Source organism: Pecten maximus, chromosome 14, assembly GCF_902652985.1.
Source record: "Pecten maximus chromosome 14, xPecMax1.1, whole genome shotgun sequence".
NCBI classification, from domain to species: Eukaryota; Metazoa; Mollusca; class Bivalvia; order Pectinida; family Pectinidae; genus Pecten; species Pecten maximus.
The window spans coordinates 30,920,999-30,941,543 of record NC_047028.1 but is presented as its reverse complement, the minus strand read 5'-3'; the positions used below and the strand labels follow the sequence as shown (position 1 = coordinate 30,941,543).

The 20,545-nt window shown below is 34.9% G+C and overlaps 1 protein-coding gene across 1 annotated transcript in view; it reads right to left on the bottom strand.

The window, feature by feature from the left end:
• Positions 1-2,266: 2,266 nt before the first annotated feature.
• LOC117342315 overlaps positions 2,267-20,545 on the bottom strand; it is a 63,604-nt gene continuing 45,325 nt past the window's right edge. The window contains exons 3-14 of the mRNA XM_033904435.1: positions 18,911-19,057; positions 15,612-15,956; positions 15,185-15,372; positions 14,301-14,480; positions 13,498-13,608; positions 11,187-11,372; positions 10,664-10,755; positions 9,426-9,516; positions 8,481-8,808; positions 7,851-8,068; positions 6,511-6,776; positions 2,267-5,210 (exon numbers count right to left, since the gene is read on the bottom strand). Of these exons, the coding sequence (XP_033760326.1) occupies positions 4,916-5,210; positions 6,511-6,776; positions 7,851-8,068; positions 8,481-8,808; positions 9,426-9,516; positions 10,664-10,755; positions 11,187-11,372; positions 13,498-13,608; positions 14,301-14,480; positions 15,185-15,372; positions 15,612-15,956; positions 18,911-19,057 (2,447 nt within the window). The 3' untranslated portion in view covers positions 2,267-4,915. The remainder of the gene's footprint in view (positions 5,211-6,510; positions 6,777-7,850; positions 8,069-8,480; positions 8,809-9,425; positions 9,517-10,663; positions 10,756-11,186; positions 11,373-13,497; positions 13,609-14,300; positions 14,481-15,184; positions 15,373-15,611; positions 15,957-18,910; positions 19,058-20,545) is intronic.

Below are 20,545 nucleotides of genomic sequence, written 5' to 3'. Positions count from 1 at the left end.
TTAAAATGTGTATGTGTGTTACGTATTGTTTAATTATTAAATAAAAAAGTTGAATCTTAATGTTTCATGTTGCAATTGTATTATTTGTTAAACGTAACGAGTTCTTTAAGAAGTCAACAGAACGCCTCGCGCCTATTTGACCAACATTTGGGCTACTTTGAGCGTCTACTATACGGGAACAACCAACAAATTGAAAAAAATGATTTTTGAAACATCCCCTGTGTATAGAAAGTTGAGCCAAGGGATAAAATGTCTGGCAGCCACTGATTGGCCAGTATGTAATGAAGTAACAAAATAGATATGTTGCCTGATAGGTAACTGTCCATAAGATATGTTGATATAAATTCCGTAAGTCCGATTGAATTTTTTCCCAAAGGTTCAGGTTATAATAATTAACAGGTAAACATTTCAGATTTTTGATAATTTTTACTGCGAAATTCACCCATTTTCAAAATGGCTACCCTGGAAAAAAATTGAGCTGAAGGACCCAACTTTGTTTTTGATAACGTGTTATATGAGACCCTAAACTTTTGTTATAAACCGTAATTGCCATATTGAATTCAAGAATTTTAATGATATACTCCAAAACATTAACACTAAATAAAGTCTATGGAAAAACAATTGGTTGGTTGGTCCCTATAGGGACTAGGGTCTAACTATTGTTGAAGCGAATTAACTTTGTTTACATGTAATGCGCGTGTCTAGTCCACTTTGCTCAACCGTTTGGTCCGACAACGGCAACTATACTTCGTATGGGCATGCGTCACCATTTGGAAACACGGCAGTGATTGGTTGTTATTTTACGCATCTGTTATCACATTAGCTGGGGAACAGCCTGATTATAGTAGATAGCTGACGCTCGCAATCGGGAACCGTCGGCACTTTCCGTTTACGGAAAGTGCCGACGGTTCCCGATTGCTGACGCTCGAAGTAGGCCAAAAATAGTGACGAGAATCATGAAATCAATGTCATTCTAAAACTAAAAACAGAAAATGGGGAAGGATACAGATACCCGGAAAATAATATTTCCTCAGACTGGTACATTCATATACCTGAACTTGACACAGGTAAAACAGGTGACGACGAAGGGTCTGATGTGTCCTTGACCTTGAATCCATAGAAGGAGGCTGAGATGTATACTAATTTTGTAGCATAACAGACTTTTCATTGTCGAAAAAAATGACATTCAAAGAAAAAGTGAAAGATGTTATGTATTTGCTAGTATTTGTTTATCAATATAACTATTCCGAATATCTAGTCCATGTCTGGTATCATAAAGTTGATATTAGTCACGCCCTGCATTGTAGCTCTTCAGTCAGTAAGGGAATAAAGTTGACATCCAAAGTTTCTCTTCAATGGCGGGCTACGTTTTATCTGTCAAGCGAACTACAAACACAAGACATTCTTACATTAACGTCTACAACTGGATCTTCAAATAAATTCACACGATAAAGATCACATTGGAAGAAACTCCTGTCTGAGTTTAGAATGTAAAATATTCAACACTCATTCTTCAATACTGCAGTAAATAGGTAGGACTTGTATATCTAAGGTAAGATAGTTTTCAAATAAATCTATGGAGGACAATGACCTCACTGATAGATATAATTAGTTACAACTATGAATATGAAGGAGAGAAAACGATGTCATAAACTCATTTCTACAAGTGTGACATTTTCATGAAAACATATTTGCAGTCAGTCATAAGTATCAAAATATTTCTCATCATCAATTTTTTGTTTGTTTCATGCTCTTTAAAAATACGGTTTGGGCCACGACATTACAGCTTAACGTATGTTTTCATCTGAATAATCATAGGTTTCTTTGTCAAATATACGAGTTATAATGTAAAAATGAAGCATATTTTGTCAAAATAATTATGTTCGTGTATACATTGTACGTGTTCTTATTGAAGTCTTGTTTTTCTTTAAACTTACTTTTTTAACATTTACATTTAAAAATCAACAATAGAAAGAAAAATCTTTTTGCCTGTGACTTTCACTAATACTTTTTTTCCCACACAATTTGAATTAAGTTAACGAAAAGCTTAAACAAAAGGCAACGCCTATATAAGTCTTCTTCTCAATGCATAAAACGTCAACGTTTGTTAAGTATGGGTCAGAATCTTACTGCTATAAATCCTGTTATTGTAAACAAAAACATCGAACTATGGAATCTTACCCTGATCTTTTGTTTACCTTAAACGTCGTGCCAAGTAAACAAAGCCAGCACTGCATCTTTTGTCAATAAAACACAGACTAGATTATCTAGTGTATTTATTTATTGCATTGTATAAATGATGAATTCATAGTTTCAAATAAACATTTTTTTCAGTATTAATGAACTGCGTCACAGATCCGCATTACACACGGTAGACATTTAGACACTAGTTTGACTGTATGCAAAAACCAGCTGCATAACCTTTTGAAAGTGAAAAGAAAAAAGTCATGTTTGATCAATATTGCTCGTCCTGTTGCTTACTATGTTCGACTATTTCATAATTTGACTATTTAAATTACAAATTGAGCTCTATACTAATTTTATATTGTAATTACAACAGGTGTCAAGTAATTGCTAAATTCTCAATAACGACTATGTTCTTATGAAGTAATATGACTTTTTACTCTTGTCATTTACTTGATTTTTCGCCATATCTTGTATTTTTGAAGCTGCTATTTTCTTTTAAGTACTTACTTCAATTTATAGTAACGTAATCACTGTATTAATTTGATGTGCATTTCATCTGCAACCCATTAATGCCAGAATTTTAACGTATTTTTCATTATTTTACATGTTTGTTTAGAACCCACCTATAAATGTTCCATATGACATTATTTCAGTCTATTTGCTGAGAATGGCTTCCCTAGACATATTTAGAATGTCAACATTTTTTTCGTTGAGGAAATCCTCAACGCTGGACGCTCAAAAGAAAATAAATCACAACCTTTAATTGACATTCATTATAAATAAACACAAATGATTTTAATGGCATGACATTCAATTATGAATCGATATATCAATTAATGAATTGTTCGACAATATAATAAAGTCATAATAACTCTGAATAATAATCCCTGAATAAATTAGGAAATATATTTTTGTACATTTAAAATGTATCGCTAAAGTGTTGAGCAATCCGAAGGTGATAGAATGAAAGGATAAATGTCAAAATATGTTTCATATATTAAACATGAGTCATTCGCGATATCTCAAAGATATGGTTATTAAAATAAACCATATGATTGTCAACAGCATATATAGTCCGTGAAAATAAAATTTCAATTACCTGTGAAATAAAACAAAAAGGATCTTACAACCTTCACCTGACGTGGCCAAAAAGAGCGACGTTAGAACAAACGCAGGTGTATTTCTACCCAAATCATTTTATATGGCGAATTTGAAGCAAAATTTTACGTTTAATTTCAAATGTCTGTGGATTGAATGAATTTATGAATATTTTGTCACTCCGAAATGATTACTTTTCTTGGGAAGATATGAAAAAAGAGCTTTTTTGTATAAGAATTTCTTGTTAAACAGCATTTGCTATCTTTTTTTTTTCTTTTTTTTTTTTCAAGAAATTTAGAGTTTTCTCGTTTCATGGCAGTTAGAATTTAGGTAAGTCTGTCTGAATATATCCAGAACCTATTGAAGGTATTGATAAGCTTTAAACCTAAAATTAATACAGAACAATATATTTATTGAACAAAAATGTAAAAACGTCATAATTGCTCGTGGAAAAATAACTTCAATGTTACAAAAACATCTCCGAAGAAAGGCAGATAGGTCAAGGAAAAGCCATAGAAAATATTATTATGCTAACTCAACTGTTATTCCTGAGAACATTTTATATATCTTCCACACAACTGTTGCACAAAAACGTCAATTCAACTACTACTACCATTCGCTTTGGCGATATTTTTATTTCTTTAATCAGTAACAAACACACAAAATCAACGTGTTTGAATTTGATTCAATATCAACAGCTACAACTCTTTCAAAATATTATTGCATATTTTTCTCCGCATAAAACGCTTTCTAAATATTTTCAACAACCATCTTCCACTACTAAAACAACATATTTTTTAAGTGTAGTTTTTAGACACAACGAGTCCTTGAAAATGCTACTATTGTTTTTCAAATACATGTATCCATATTTCAACATTTGACACTAATTACGTCACTTCCTTCAATATGAATGACGTCAACATAAAAGTGCTGTAAGCATTATTCATTTTAGTGGTAATATTATTTTAACGCTGTTTGCGTTGGGAGCTTTGCGCTAACTTATTGACTTATTTCAACTTTCTAATTATGATTCGACACTTCATCACCGAGCCACACTCTTTTAAATTTGGAAGTGCGCTAAAACTTTAAGTACGCCAAAATAAAAACTTTTACAGTAATAATTTGGCACTTCCCTGTACTACCCGCTAGGTCTATTATAGAGCGCATAACGTTGTGCCAACTATGCTTTCGATATTTTTGTATCTTTTTCAACTGTTTGACTACAAAATGGACAAAAGCCGTTCTCCCTAATCTGTGTGAATGACAAATTCTCGGGAAAACATTTTCCTGTTGACAAAAACCGCCAGACAACATGAAAACTATTGAATCCAGTATGTGTCTAGGTAAGAATAATATCCATCGCAATGTTATTATACTATGTGCGTATATCATTCCCCCTTTCGCACCATATCATGTAAATCATATGCTTACGCTCTTTCGAAATATTGTACACTTTTATTTGATACAACATTCGCCATTGATCTTGTTTTTATTTATCAAGGGGGTTAATAGCTACTGATCAATAAAGGAAGTTTGTTTTGTGCCATCACCATATTGTTTCATTTCTTTCCTTTCCATCCATTGTCGCTATTCATTTTTTCTGCACAATTTGCTTTACCCTGAACAAATGTCACAGTATCGCATTGTTGCTTTTTAAAGTACAATTGCCGTTTGGCTCCGTTTCTTTTTCTTTTTTCTCTTTGATCGCTAATCTTTTTTTATTGTACAATGCCCGAAGATTTTCTAAACCCATAACCATAGACGCCAATGTCAACCCAATGCCGATTAGATAGAAAGCACTTTGGACGTCCACCAACGTTATGGCTTTGGCTGACGTCAGCGACTCGCTGCCACAGATATTAGTCCTTGGCCAACGTCGACTTTTCCATATATTTATGAGCCCACTTTCGTGAATTTCGATGATTCTGCAAGAAAACGAAGTATACCTTGATTTTAATGTAGCCTATTTATATCGTTACATAGTTATTTTTTCATGTTTTGCAAAATATTTTTTTAAGAATGACAAAAAATATTTCGATGAAAGGAATTAATATCTTCATATTATACATATCATTCCTGTATTGAACTATGGCCTGGCGGTACATGCGTGAATCACTTTCAATAAATCCACCCCGGGAAAGATAGCGCATGCGTAAATTAGATTTTATATATCATTTCCGGCGACTATTGTATCGTATATTTACGCTAGTTCTACCTGACTCTTTGTGACTACGCATGCTACTCCAAACGCTTATTGAACGAGGCTCGTTATAATTACATTGGAAACGTGACCGCTTCTTGTTTAATCCCCTACGTAACAGTTGACATATACCCGCACAGTATATCTATCGGAAAGGAAGCCGGTACCTTTCATCTTTAATGCCATCTACTAATTGGTATAGCTATGTCACATTGATTTGATTCACGCGTGGGGACGCTGGGATATTAGTTCAAAGAGCCGCCATGTAATTACAATGCCTACACTATTGTAAAACACACGGAATCAAGCGTGATGGCTACTCGCAACAATCACATCTCATATCTAAATTAATATGGAATGATTAAATGTAAATAGATGGTATCGAACTAACCCGGAAATTGGTCTATCTGACTGTTTCATGGCGAATAGGTATTGATTAGAGAGCCACGACAGGGGGTTTAGTCAAAAGAACATAGCTTATTCCAACAAGTTAGATTATCAGCTCCCGACGTGTGGTGTACTTCATATTATCCGTAATTACTAGTTGATGGAATGACATATCTTTTAAACTTCGCATACGACATTTTCTGACAGATTGAAAGACAGATAGTTGTTGGTTAGAGGGATAAACTAGTACATTTCTATTACACCCGAACACCTTAATCTTGGACATAAAATTTTAAATAATATGTAATGAAGATTTACTAATCCTTCTTGAAACAGGCCCTAAGTACAGTAATGCTTGCACGAGATATTTCAATGATTCGTGAATTCTTTTATGAGGTAATCTGGTATAACTGGGAATCTTGTATAATATGTTTCCCTCTGTAGATAATCCATACGCCAAGATAATGATAATGATAATGATAAGACATTTTGTTACAGTAGAAAAACAAGACGAGGTTAGATTAAACGCAATTGTGCCACGTCATAAATTTCCGGATTTAAAAAAAATAAAATCTGTTAATAAGTGAATGAATTTTTATGATTACATACACTAATTATGGTGAAATTTAATCACTTACTCTCGAGATATCATCTCTGTAAATGGCGAGAGATTTGGAAGACCGAATGCATATTGGAAAGGCAGCACTTCCTCCTTGCCTGTCCGGAGTGTGCATTCGTTGGCCATTTTGATCTCTATCTGAGTCTTGTCACCAAGGTAGGCGTAGTTACCCTCTAAGACTTTCTGTATATGTACATCTGGGTTAGTACTCAGGACGCTGGGGTCGGACTTGTTGAAGCGTTCCACGCCCTGCCACACCGACTTAAATTCTGGTAAAACGGAGTCCTGGAAGAAAGTAAAAAAACAAAACGATATTCTAAACTTGGAACTTTCAAAAGAATATCTTTAATTGTTTTAAGTCATATTGCCGGACAAGAAACTATAAAAAAAATACGCACTTTGACCTTTGCCGCCCCTAAGATTAAAATCATAGTGACTTTACGATAGTTAACTGCACATTGACTTCATGTTGTGTAAGAATATAGCAAGTTTTATCAAGATATCTTCAACGGTTAATACGTTAGGGCTTGAACAAAACTCGCACTTGCTTGACTTTTGACCTAGGGAAACAAGGACACAATGATTAAGGTATACCGATATATATCAAGATGTCCTTGAAGGCTGGAAAGTTATCACCCGGACAATTATTGGAAAAAATGGATCTTATTTGACCTTTGACCTTGAGGTCAACGTCACAGTGACCTACATTAATGCACTGCACATCATCATTGTAATTTTGTTACAAGTTTCATCAACATAACGTCAAAAACATAAACAGCATTGCCTGGACAAGATATTGCTGAAAGAATACCACAGTGTTACAGTGAAGTACTGCAGTGCACTGACATCGACTTGAGGTGATGCTCAAAGTTTCTTAAAAAAAATCTTCAATGGTTTAGAAGTTATGGTCCCGACAAGAAATTATTGGAAATTTTGCACTTATTTGACCTTTGTCCTTTAGTCCGGATCACTTTGACCTAACGACAGAGCACTGCACGTCGGCTTTAGGCGATGCAAGTATCCTCCATGTTTTATCAACATATTTTAAACGGTTCAGAGGTGATGGCCAGTATAGGGGGGAAGAAGAAGAAGAAGAAGAAGGCCATCACCATCATCATCATCATCATCATCAACAACAATATCATCATCATAAACAACAACAACAATATCATCATCATAATCATCATCATCACCATCATCATCAACAACAATATCATCATCATCAACAACAACAACATCATCAACAACAATATCATCAACAACAATATCATCAACAACCACAGATTACAGACGAAGAAGAAGAATGCAGTCTTTATCAAGTGCCATAACCAATATAAAAAGTCATCGGGAGGTCATTACCTTGAATATTGTCACCCAGTAACTTCCCCCTATTAGGCCCCATTTGTATTCATCTTTCTGTATCATCTCGTTGACCGTATTAAAAGGAAGTTTGTCTTTTGAGACGGTCAAATAAGCGATCAAGTTTCCGCTGTACGACGCCATCATGACTAGACAGAACAGCCACCAACAACTTAGGAGAGTTCTTCCGGTCTGGGAATGTGGCAAACGGTCGCCACCTACAAGAGAAAGATGTTTCTAAATAAGGAATGTCTTAGATCCAAAAGTGCTGCAATACATGGTTTCCAAAATACAACTGCGGATTTAATTACTTTTCATAAAAAATTATGTAACAACATAACTTACTTTAATAACTTTTTGAGAACTGTATATATATATCATAAAGACATAAGCATTTATCGATTACATTAGCCTTACAGTAAAATTGCATAATGAAACGATAATTTGGGGAAATTGTTAGAATTTGATGATTGAGTTAAAATATTCAATGTGACGTCATGCAATCGACAAATTAACTGGTTGCATCGGAAAACTATTGACTAAAGAAAAGTCTCTCTCTATACGTATATGGTGTATTGAGGATGAACAACTTTTGAACAAATCATTTTCCACCATGTATCATAACCTTACCTTGTGTGAGCAAAGCTCCATAAAGGTACCAAAATGAATCCTGGAAACTTTTTAGACTTTTATCCTCCAAGTAATTTACTTCGTCACAGTAATATGGACTTAGCCTCTCAAACACACAGAGTAAGAATGATATTGCTGCCAGAGCACAGCCAATCAACAACAACACTGTGTCATCGAATGGGTCAATAAGTGTCCGCCATTTTGTTTTCATCGGATCTTCCTTTGTGATCAGAATTATTGTGCTGTCATAGAAATAGGGATACGTGAAATCAATCACCTCCTCGCGCCGGCTGTGCACGTTCAGAGAAGCAACCACTAAGTCTATTTCCTGTAAACATACGAAATGCACGTGCATTTTCATTAATAAATTAGTTTCGTAATACACCTATATAAAATGCTATTTACATGGTATTTGCACAATACTAAAGTAACATAACGTAAGTTATACTTTCATTCAAAAACTCTGAGCAAACATCTTTTGGTGTCGCATTTCCTCAAATAAAGTATGGAATGCTGAAAAGAATGCAATTCGAACCAAGTTCGATGACGTTATGACAAATATGAATGAAATAGACATTTTGCAAGGTGATAAAAAGAAACATCTTTTAGGTCTATTTCGTGTACAGAATCATAAATGCACAATCATTTTCGTTGATGGGTATTCTTCATAATACACCTAAGCAAAATGTTAATTGATAAAACAAGGATTTATCTAACAAATGTATAATTTTTCCTTAACAAATGCAAAGTAAAATCATGTTACATTTACTGTAATTGGAGAATCAAAGTCAAGATTTTCAAAGAGATCGACAAACCCTTTTGGTATATACTGTAGCAATTACAAAATGGATATCGATACTCTGATCGATTCATCTACAAGTATGCTGTGAGTATCATAATATCTTTCTACATTTTGTTAAAAATAGGCAAGCGTATCAATTATACCTTTCTCTGTAGCATCCCGACAACACCGCTCCAACTTCCATTATCGAGTTCGAGTCCCCAGTCACCATCCGGGGGCTCTATGACGTCATATCTACAATTTCAGATAATTGTGTCTATGAATGTGCCCTTACATACAGTCTGTATGCATTCCGAAGCTTTTATTGTAAACTACTCAATGAGCTTGGTTATTGAGCTTAGTACATTGGTACTCGATATGTCCCCATACTGAAGATTACTTATAAAATGTTTTAATATGTACATATATTATGGATGGTCAGGTGGCACAGTGGTAACACACTTGTCTTTCACCTAGGCGGCCGGGGTTCGATTACCCGAACGGGCATAAAAGGGTATAGGGTCACCTGCCCGACCACGTGAACCCGGGTACTCAGGTTTCCTCCCACAGTAAGACCCCCTGCGAACTTCCATCTGGGCCAACAAGCATGATTAATATAAGTTGATATAATTTGCCACTCAATAGTTATACAGGTATCAAGTGGGGTATTTTTTTCAATGTTCTTCCAACTCGCAATTTATTGACAATTACGTGTTGTTGTTGATCGATTGGTAGCAAGGTTAAAGTAATGTTTCATCTGCAAGCTTCGTTGGCCTTATGTAAATTAATGTAATAATCACATTTTATTTTTATTAATTTTGGTCGGAAGTGGATGAACCAAAATTTACAACGATAACATAGATTTGATTGTTGACTCTGTTAGACGCATGGAGATTATTTTATATTACAGAATAGGAACATGCAATGATCAACATCCGTTACTAGGGCAACCGTGGACGGTAACGAATATCTGTCACTAGGTCAACCGTGGGAGGTTAATTATCCGTTACTAGGGCAACCGTGGAAGGTAAAGAACATCCGTTACTAGGGCAACCATGGGAGATAAAGAATATCCGTTACTAGGGCAACCGTGGGAGGTAAAGAATATCCGTTACTAGGGCAACCATGGAAGGTAAAGAATGTCCGTTACTAGGGCAACCGTGGAAGGTAAAGAATATCCGTTACTAGGGCAACCGTGGAAGGTAAAGAATTCCGTTACTAGGGCAACCGTGGAAGGTAAAGAATGTCCGTTACTAGGGCAACCGTGGAAGGGAAAGAACATCCTTTAATAGGGTAACGTGGGAGGTAAATTGGCTTTGGAATATCTATGTGACATACCTTATTTTAAACAAAGGTGTTCATCCTGATTCAAAGTCAATAATAGATAAATAAATGTACTCACGTGAAATTAAATCTGGTCGCGATTTCATTGAAGATATCGAAGCACAATCCTTCATATGAGTTGTTTCCATTCTTCATTACGAAAGGTGCCCACTATAAAAATGGACGTAGAATCATTAATTTGTATTTCTCGAAAATCTATCAATATCTGACAATATGTAGGAAATACGAATTCTTTGTTAAATATTTGTCAACAGCTCTCAGTACCACAAGTAATGCATGTCAAATTGACCTGAAAAGAGCAGAATAGTCACATGTGAAATTTATCTCGTTTTCCATGTCATTTTCAGGTCAATAGATTCTTTAGGTCAAATTCACCTTAAGAGATTTGCCTGTGTTATAACAAACACACCTAAAAATTGTTTAAAACTGACAAATGTAAGAAAATATTATCGATTTCCTTTGCTTTTCATTATTGAATCGACTGAATGATATTTGTTCATAAGATAACATTTGCTTTTTTTATTCGATATACTAATTTTACAATAGAACACAATCGTTGTGGTAGAGAATATAAAATATACCTGTAGTGTAGCGACCAACAAATTCCTGCCATTCCAGCCATAGTTTCGATTTGGAAAGAATGTAGATACTTCGAACAATCTTCCATTGTCATCGACAAAACCAACGACATCAAGTCCCCTGGGGCCAGGATTAATCCACATCAGAGATGATATTGGAATCCACCGGCACGCTCTAGTTCCCTGAATCTGATACGGAAAGATACAGTTTTAATGCTCAAATTCTTCAAGACCCAATAGAGGCATTGAGAAACAGATATTAGTTAGGGGGGATATTTAATGTGTAAAAAAGGCTGATTGATTGGTTGATTGATTGATTGATTGATTGATTGATTGATTGATTGATTGATTGATTGATTGATTGATTGATTGATTGATCCATCGATCGATTGACTGACCGATCGATTGATTTATTGATTGATTTATTGATTTATTGATTATGTGATTGATCGATTGACCGATCGATTGATTGATTGATTGATTGTACGCGACGAAGATTAAATTAATCGTTTGATGTAGGTGTAATGCACTTCGATTGATTGATTGATTGATTGATTGATTGATTGATTGATTGATTGATTGATTGATTGTACGCGACGAAGATTAAATGAATCGTTTGATGTAGGTGTGATGTACCGAGGAACACTAATAACATATCTAATATCAACAAATCCAACTGGATATAAGAACTGCATTGTTATTCAAATTAGCGAATCCCCCCGAAATCACATCATATATCATACAGGTATTTCATCCATCTCTGATCACCAGTGATCCTAAGGAAAAAATGTCTGGAAATCGTGAAGAGAAGTCAGGTAACCTATCACGTGATAATCACGTGTTAATTCATTGCTTTGAACGTTGATATTCTGTGCTTTAAAGCGACAAAGTTCCGGTACGTCCAGTCTTCGTGACACGATTAGGCACCGTCTGGTATCACCTTAATTGTCCATCGTCTCAGAAAATCATTTTGTCAGTATATAATGTAGAGTTCCTGTTCTCGGGAAATGCCTTAATGCATAGGACAAAGATAAAATAGAGTTCAGTTAGGTTCTGTATCCTGTAACATTTACCATTAAGTGCAGTTTAAATTACTTACTGTACAAAGAAACACATCTCATCTACCAGTGTTGTCTATCGTGACTTTAGATTTTTTATAGGCTTTAATTTTGATGTCCGTTCAACACATATATGTCATTTAAGGAAAGCGCGGACTTGAACAGAACACCATTAAAATACTAATATTTTATAGAGCTTCTTCATTGAAATTTCGTGTTGTAGGCACCTAAACATTTTCTACCAGTCAATTATGCATCACCGGATATTGGCTATTTATGAATCATTATGGTCCCTTTCAATGATCGTTAAGTAGGTCACTACATGTACCATTTAATGAATTTGTTCTGTAAAGGTCCGGAATAAGAACCTTCAAACACTCATCTCCAAGGCTTAGCAATGTAAATGATGAGATATAGAACAGAGAAAGAAGGAAAGAAAGAATAGATAAATATCTCAGACTGAACCTAGCAATAGGTCGAATGAAGTAGGCTGGTTATTCGGTAATTAAGCCAAACTAATTATCATTGCCCGTCATAAAGTCATCAATATGCACATACAGTCACTCAAAACACTCTTAGCGAAAATAGCGTTCTAATTGATATACACTGGATCTGTATAATTTATTTATTTATCTATTTGTTTATTTACTCGATTATTCATTTACTCATTTATTAATTTATTTAATCATATATTTATTTATTTATTTATTTATTTATTTATTTATTTTCACTGTATGAATTGCACTACCATTCTGTGTGTAGTGTATTTTAACGGCTCGAGCGTCGTATGACGTTTAAAGAAAAAAAAGCGTTATCGTGAACTTATTGAGGTATTCTTAAATGCAATCAACTGCACACATTCTCTCGTTGTATTGATCTGCTTTAGTCTGGTGTATTCTTGTTTAGAGTTACTGTCGTTTTGTGTATGTCAAAAATGACTGTCTCTGAAAAAAAATCTTTACTTGGTTGATTGATTGATTGATTGATTGGTCAGATACACAGTGTGTGGGAAAAAAACGTTGATTTTATAATTAAATTTGTGCTAAATTTTTGATTGGCTGAACAGAGCAAAAGACTGGCATAATGTAATCCATATATGGTATTGAAAACCTGACCAGAAGTAGTTTCGGTATTTGTGAACACAGTCTATCATACAGTGAATCCAGACGCAAGTGACAGGCACAACGCTTTCTAATAATTTAATGAAGTCAAAATGGAAAGTGATTCATCAGCAAGACAATCTATATATAGATTACCTGTTGAACGTTTGTGAGGACATGTGACGTCATCGTGTCCCTCATACTAGAATCAGAGGTTCCAACGGTTGTGATATCTTTAAGAATACTGTCCAACAACCGCTCAAAGTCCTGTAACAACAACCAACTTACAGTAAAACCTCTCTGGGGTCCTATGGGAATCTCATTAAGAAAAAAATAGTCATGGTCATAAATACTCTTAATTGCCATTGTTGTGCGTTGAATTAGTTTATATAATTAACAAATTAATACACTGTACATTTCAAAAATCTTTAACCGATTAGCATCAGGCAAATTAACGGAAAAAGTGGATTTCATGATTTTCAAAATCTTATTTGACTAATTTTCAAGGTATACATAGGCAAAGACATATCATCTTACAATATATCATACACTTTGGAAATTAAGCATAATCATCATAGCTAAGACAGATGGAGTAGAAAGAAAAGATAAACTAAAAGTACCGATCATACTTTTTGATAGCAAATCACTTCTAGTTGAATGAAAATCGTATCGGTAGAAATCAGAAGAATATATTGTATTCACAGATGTTCACATTAGCTGCTTCTTACGAAACACATGCGACAATATTTTTATCAATTTTTTTTTTTTTTTACATTTTTATTTATTTTTTATAAACAATTTTTTTTATTATTTTATTTTATCATTATCATTATCATCATTATTCAGATGTCCTTTCAATATCATATAAGGGCTCTCCAAATAAGAATGATTTTAACCTGCAAGGAATTGTCCCATACAGAACCAATTCCAATGGTAATATATATTTTGTGCATACTTACGTTCGTACTGGTTTCCATTGTAGACAATTGCTGCGGGAACGCTATAAATATCATGTTATCTATTGTTATATTAAGGTGCATGTTAAATTGTAAATCAAATCCAGCAAGGGAGACAACCATCATATCAGAGAAATGACGAAGAGCGCTTGTCCTTAAGTGGACCCGATCGTATGAATCCATCTGAAATCATCAAGAAAAATAATCATAAGATAAATAAAACTAAATCTTATTATTAAACATAAACATAAAACTTGATACAGTACTGTAAAAGATTACTTTTCGATGGTTCTAATTTTCGAGGTTTTACTGAATATTTTCAGTTAAAGGGATGCATTGGTGCTGGAATAATGAAATGAACAATAATTCTCTATAAATAAATTTTATTGAAAAAATAGAATCACATCAAATAGTTATCATTATTTTGAAATGAACTTTAATTTTCTATAATTTTTTTTTTTTTTTTTTTTTTTTTGAAAAAATAAATTCACATCAACAATAGCTATCATTATTTTGTATAATTCTAGTAGTGTCTTTAAAAATGGTGGCCAATTCCGTGCGCAGTCGTACAATGTACCGGTATGGCATGTTTGTGGAATATCGGCATTTAACTAAAAGGAGCAGAAGAGTCATAGTACAAAGGAACTTTTGTATTACCTATATTGAGTAAATATAGCATTTTTATGGTAACTTAATCTTGAAAAACAGTTATTTCTAAAGAAATATCGCGCGCTTCATTGAAATACTATTTCAAATCGTCTATTTGGATGATATCCAATCTTCCGAATTCTCATATTGACCCACTTCTGGTGGAAAAATAGGTCACACTTTTCATTTCACAAGCGTTTGCACTCAAGGTAATTTTCACAGCATCTTTATCAACTTACAGCAGATAGGAAGTCCTCACATTTATGTATACAAAGGGTAGCTATTCTGATTCTACGACTCTGCTCCCAGTTAGCTGCCTTGTTGACCAATAGGTGGTAGTCCCTCTCGGAAAAGTTATCCACCATTGTCGAATTATATAAAATGCTGTATTCCAACAATATTCGACGAGTTTCCTCTATTTCTACTTCTGAAAATAACAATGAGTGTAAATGTGTATAATGTGGAGGCGGAGAAGGAGACATTCCGCTAAAATCCGGATTAAGAGAGTAATGTGGATTTCTTATTTATCAATATATTTTATGAATAGCACATTCAATTTTTCATTTTAATTCAGTTTATGCCCAAAAAATATAGCATTGTATTGAACTATTACACTTCCGTTGCTTTTATTAATACATCATGTCGTTTTGGTATACCAAAACATACCTATACCACTCTCGTACAGAAGTAATACGTCATCCCACTCCATGTGGATGATTAATGACGTCACTATGACTGCCACGTGCCCAGCATTCTGTCCAACTATCTGAGGAATTTCACGGCCTTCATAACCGAGAGGAGGCTGACATATCCCATTTAACGTGCTGTCAATGTGATGCTGGTAGTTACACCCGAGAGTGGCCTTTCTGCTGACCACTGAAATGCTTGGACTGACCACTCCAACGTGAACAAACGTCATATTGACATGTGTAAATATTGGTTGGACATACTGGAAGTCCAGATCTGTGGCTATCAGACAGGAACTTATGCCAATACGTTTGAATTCTGTGACTGCAAAAAATAAACAAAAATATTACGGTAAACAATCAACAGTTTAAGGTTGTCAAGTTCACGTCATATGAAATATTCCTTTTACACCAAGCATTACTGACGAATTCATATTTTATAGTTCGACCTATGACGTATCGTTAGCTGGGATCACTGCTAAGTACCTAGTATGACGCGATCAAATTTTGGCGCGTTTTCATCTATAACAAATGATCGCCAAGCTTAACTGGCGTTTATAATTTGGTTGATACCCAAACAATATAAAGGAACTACAATCGGGGAAATAGAAGTTTCGAGGCTAAATGCGCTTAGAAAGAATTACCAAAAAATATGTTAAAGTATTCTTTGAGAATTCGGGTAGTTATATCTGAAGACGTACTGACGATTTTCAGACGGATTCAACAAGATCACGGGCCTCTGCATCTGGTAAGTATTTATAGAAACAAATATTAACCCCTACTCCTACTATATCAACAAGTTTATCTATCTTTGATCTTTTTTTTTTTGCCATTTCGATTTCAGGTTGAGAGATATATTCTAATTCGTCAAACAGTACATCATCATCATAAACGAAATCTCCGGCCGAATGATCAATTTCACCAGCCAAATTTTTAAAAATAAGTTTAAAAATCATCGAGAGTTAAACGATCGACACCGAATGCTATGGTATACTTTGAATTGGGAAGGTTTCCAATGGTCCTCTCTCGTAAATTGAAAATACTCAAATACTGGTGTAAATTAACTTCTACCAAAAATTGTATATTAAATGCATGTTACGAATGTATGTACAACGATTGTGAGGTGAACCCAAATTGTAAAAACTGGGTTGCCAAAGTAAAACACGAGCTGTGCTCACTAGGTATGATGAACATGTGGGTTTCCCAACACAGTGGCGTAGGAAGCGGGGGGGGCAGGGGGGGCAATTGCCCCCCCCCCCCCCCCCCCCAACTTTTTTCAGTGGGGGGGCAAACATATCTTTTTGCCCCCCCACTTTTTGACATCCAAAATCTAAAAAAGGGGAAAAAACACGAATTTATATATTCATTTCGATAAATATCTGTATATTTTCGAACCGATAATGTTTTCTTGAAGGCAACGATAAAAACTGTATCTTGTACATCCGGAACATTCCGACTTTTATACTAGTATATCAATCCTCAGACCAATCGGAACCCCTCGTCATTTTCTCCGAAACTAGACGTTCGCAGACGGAGGCGAGGTGTTCCGATTGATCCTCAGACCTGTGTGTCGGTCGTCTGCAATAGCCTGGTAAGTCAATATTTATATCTTAATACGAAATTTTGCTTAACTTCATCACATAGATTCAATAAGTTGATGATAATTTGTGAAGTTAATTGAGTTCATAATGAGAACAAGACAGAAACACAACATGAATAGGAATGCGCGGTTTTAACGTGAATAGAGTGATACTAATTACCGACAGGTACGAGGAAATACAAAAAAAAATTCAGCTCGCGCCTACGGCGCTCGCTTTATCACTAAATTACTGCCCCCCTTTCGATTGCAGATCCACAGGGGGGCTTCGCCACCCTGGGACCCGCTGGGCGGCCCCCAGACCTCTCGCAAAAAGGAAAAAAAAATCGGCTCGCGCCTACGGCGCTCGCATGATCACTTAATTACTGGACCCCCCTTTCGAAAACTCCTGGATCCGCGCCTGATCCCGAATTATTGGAAATGTGCTATATTCATTTTCCGCGGAGGGCTTAGACCCCCTTGAACCCCCTATCAGGGCGCTGCCCTGGACCCGCTGGGCGGCCCCTCAGACCCCTCGTAAAAAAAAAAAAAAAATTACTATTACTAAATTAATGGACCACCCGCCCTTTCGAAAATCCTGGCCGGGCCTGGTGATTCATGTTTTGCCATAAATAATATATCCTGATTTGCGTTAATAACTTAATTTGTACTACATAAATTATCAAAATTATCATGGGATGTTGAAATGATAATTATTGCCTAATTTTGCGGAGATGGCATACGATTTGTTTAGTGCGTAAAATTTAAGGTTAAAAAAATTTTGCCCCCCCCCCACTTTTTGACGACTTCCTACGCCACTGCAACACGTTACAAATATAAGTTATTTCATAGCTACAGTAAAACAACGATTGTTGACAATTTCAAACAAGAATGTGAGAACTTTTTTGTGTCATCGCCGAAATGTGTTTTATACAGGCATGTTGTAGATCAATTAACGTTGCAAACATATCTTTTAAAACAAATTCCTGCTCATTACAAAAAAAAATCGAATCAGGTAGACATAGAAACGTACCTAGGCATCTTAGAACCTTCCCTGTTTGTCTTACTGACATCGAGGATGAATATCACTTCATTTTTAAATGCCCCTTGTACAGTGAGCTGAGAATCAAATATATTAAGCCCTATTTTCTAATAAATCCCTCCGCTTTCAAATTAGTTATATTTCTATCGTCTGGTAATACAAAAGCATTGCGTAATTTAGGAAATTTTCTTTATCGTGCAAACATATTACGAGGAAATTATTTAGCAGAAAATTAGATTTTTTATGATTGTCCCTGGAAATATTCATTGTAATTTAATGTATGCAAATCTTATATCCACGAACTTATCAGTTTATGATTAATAAAGAATTGAAACTGTTGAAAGTCTGCTAAAGTTCGTGTGTGCCAATATGTTTGTTTATATTACTTCAATAAGCTTGAGTTTCCTTCCTGATTTCTACACCTTATGTCCCTGACATTACATTGCTTGTTATTTTGTTGAAACTATTGTGCTTATTTATTTATTTATTTATTTATTTATTTAATGGGTTTTACGTCCGCTATTCAGCCTTTCAGCTGACGAGTATAGTGCTTGTTCAAACCAGCGTCGATACGCTCATAAAAAAGCACAAATTATGTCATTTCAGAGTTTAACGATCAAACGGATAGCATGTTAGTAAATTCGTTTAAGGTGATATTTACCTGTACGAGCTACCTGGAATAACTCTCGACTGTCAATATACCGCCAGTGTAGAGTAGTAGTTATGTTGGTATCATTCAGGAAGACCGTTCTTAACTCGGTTTCGTTCACGCACGTCGATACATTCAGACACGTGTTTGCAATAACACCTACAAACGAGACAAAATATAGAATTGTATTTAATTATATAAGGACTTGAATATATTTTGTTGCAACAAATGTGAAGAACCACTTTACTTCTGGATTTTATATGATTAGTTTCTGACATCACTAGCTAGTCTTAGAATAGAATGCTAGAAGGATGAAACAGCTATCGGATGTTATTTAACGTAGATTTTTTTTGGAAGTACCTTTGTATACATTGTACCGTCTACTAAATACTTATCTAAAGGTGATCACATTGGTTTTAGACGATCACATTGTCTTTAACCGATCACATTGTCTTTAACCCATCACACTGTCTTTAACCGATCACATTTTTAGACGATTACATTTTCTTTAAACAATCACATTGTATTTAAACGATCACATAGTTTCATTTAGAAATATTCTATTTCCTTGTGTATATGATTTCAGACATATTTTACAGTTGTTAATATCATAGTGGTTCCGTTATCACTACCCTTGTTCTCAGTTTGAGAGCACCAATTAACCGGGATACGACCTCAATTTATATTCCCGGTGTCGTCGATGAAGCAGAAGACGCTTACTTTTTCGGGACACCTGGTCTGATTCTTCTTTTAAAGAGTCTCCATGCAAATCTTGATTTTTAATCATACTTGCGGGAAAATTATGATAATTTTTATTAAGTTAGTATTCTCTGTTGATTTTATACAACATCATACTATATGAACAGCACTATAAAGATAGCAACACGCGAAGGAAAACGGAAATATATGTTAGAGTCAACAGAACGACGGCAAACTAAAACAAAGGCTATCTTTATACTGGGGACACCTCTGGAAAACCATATGGAGTATAGGACCAGGTGTTTCGGAAGAGAAAACGTCTTCAGCTTTTATGGGGAAAAAACCATGTATGGTGCTGTTCCGAATGATAACCGGACTGGTGACAATGAACATATCAGGAAAAAAAACATAACCATGCACACAGTGTAATATTTGTGGGATTGAAAGCGCATTATCAACAAGAAAATAGGGATTTTATCTCGAACGCGGAGATGTAAACGACACAAGAAATTCTTAAACTGAAAAATATATGAAATCCTGTAAACGCTTGATATGAAATGAGTTCTCGTTAGTAACTTATAACATTTATAGAAGTAGTCTTTCTTTGGTATATTCAGTAACAAATTGTCTCTAAGACGAACACGAACAGTTGTAAATAACCGGGAAATCGGTATCACAGATAAAACTGTGTACAGTGTATCATAATTTAAAGAGGCTTGCCCGCAGAGAGATCAGAAAAATTGGCTAACAGAAAAAGATTTTTTACACAGGACAGATTGTTGAGTTTTTCATTTTATTTTCCTTATAAAACGCTGAAAAGTGATATTAAAACCTCATTTTTTAAATATTATTTATTTAATCGCAACCCGCAATAAGTCCCCGCTATAAAGTGGAGTCTAATTTGATTGACACATCAAAGCAACAAGCACGTGCACAGTGCCGCACAGT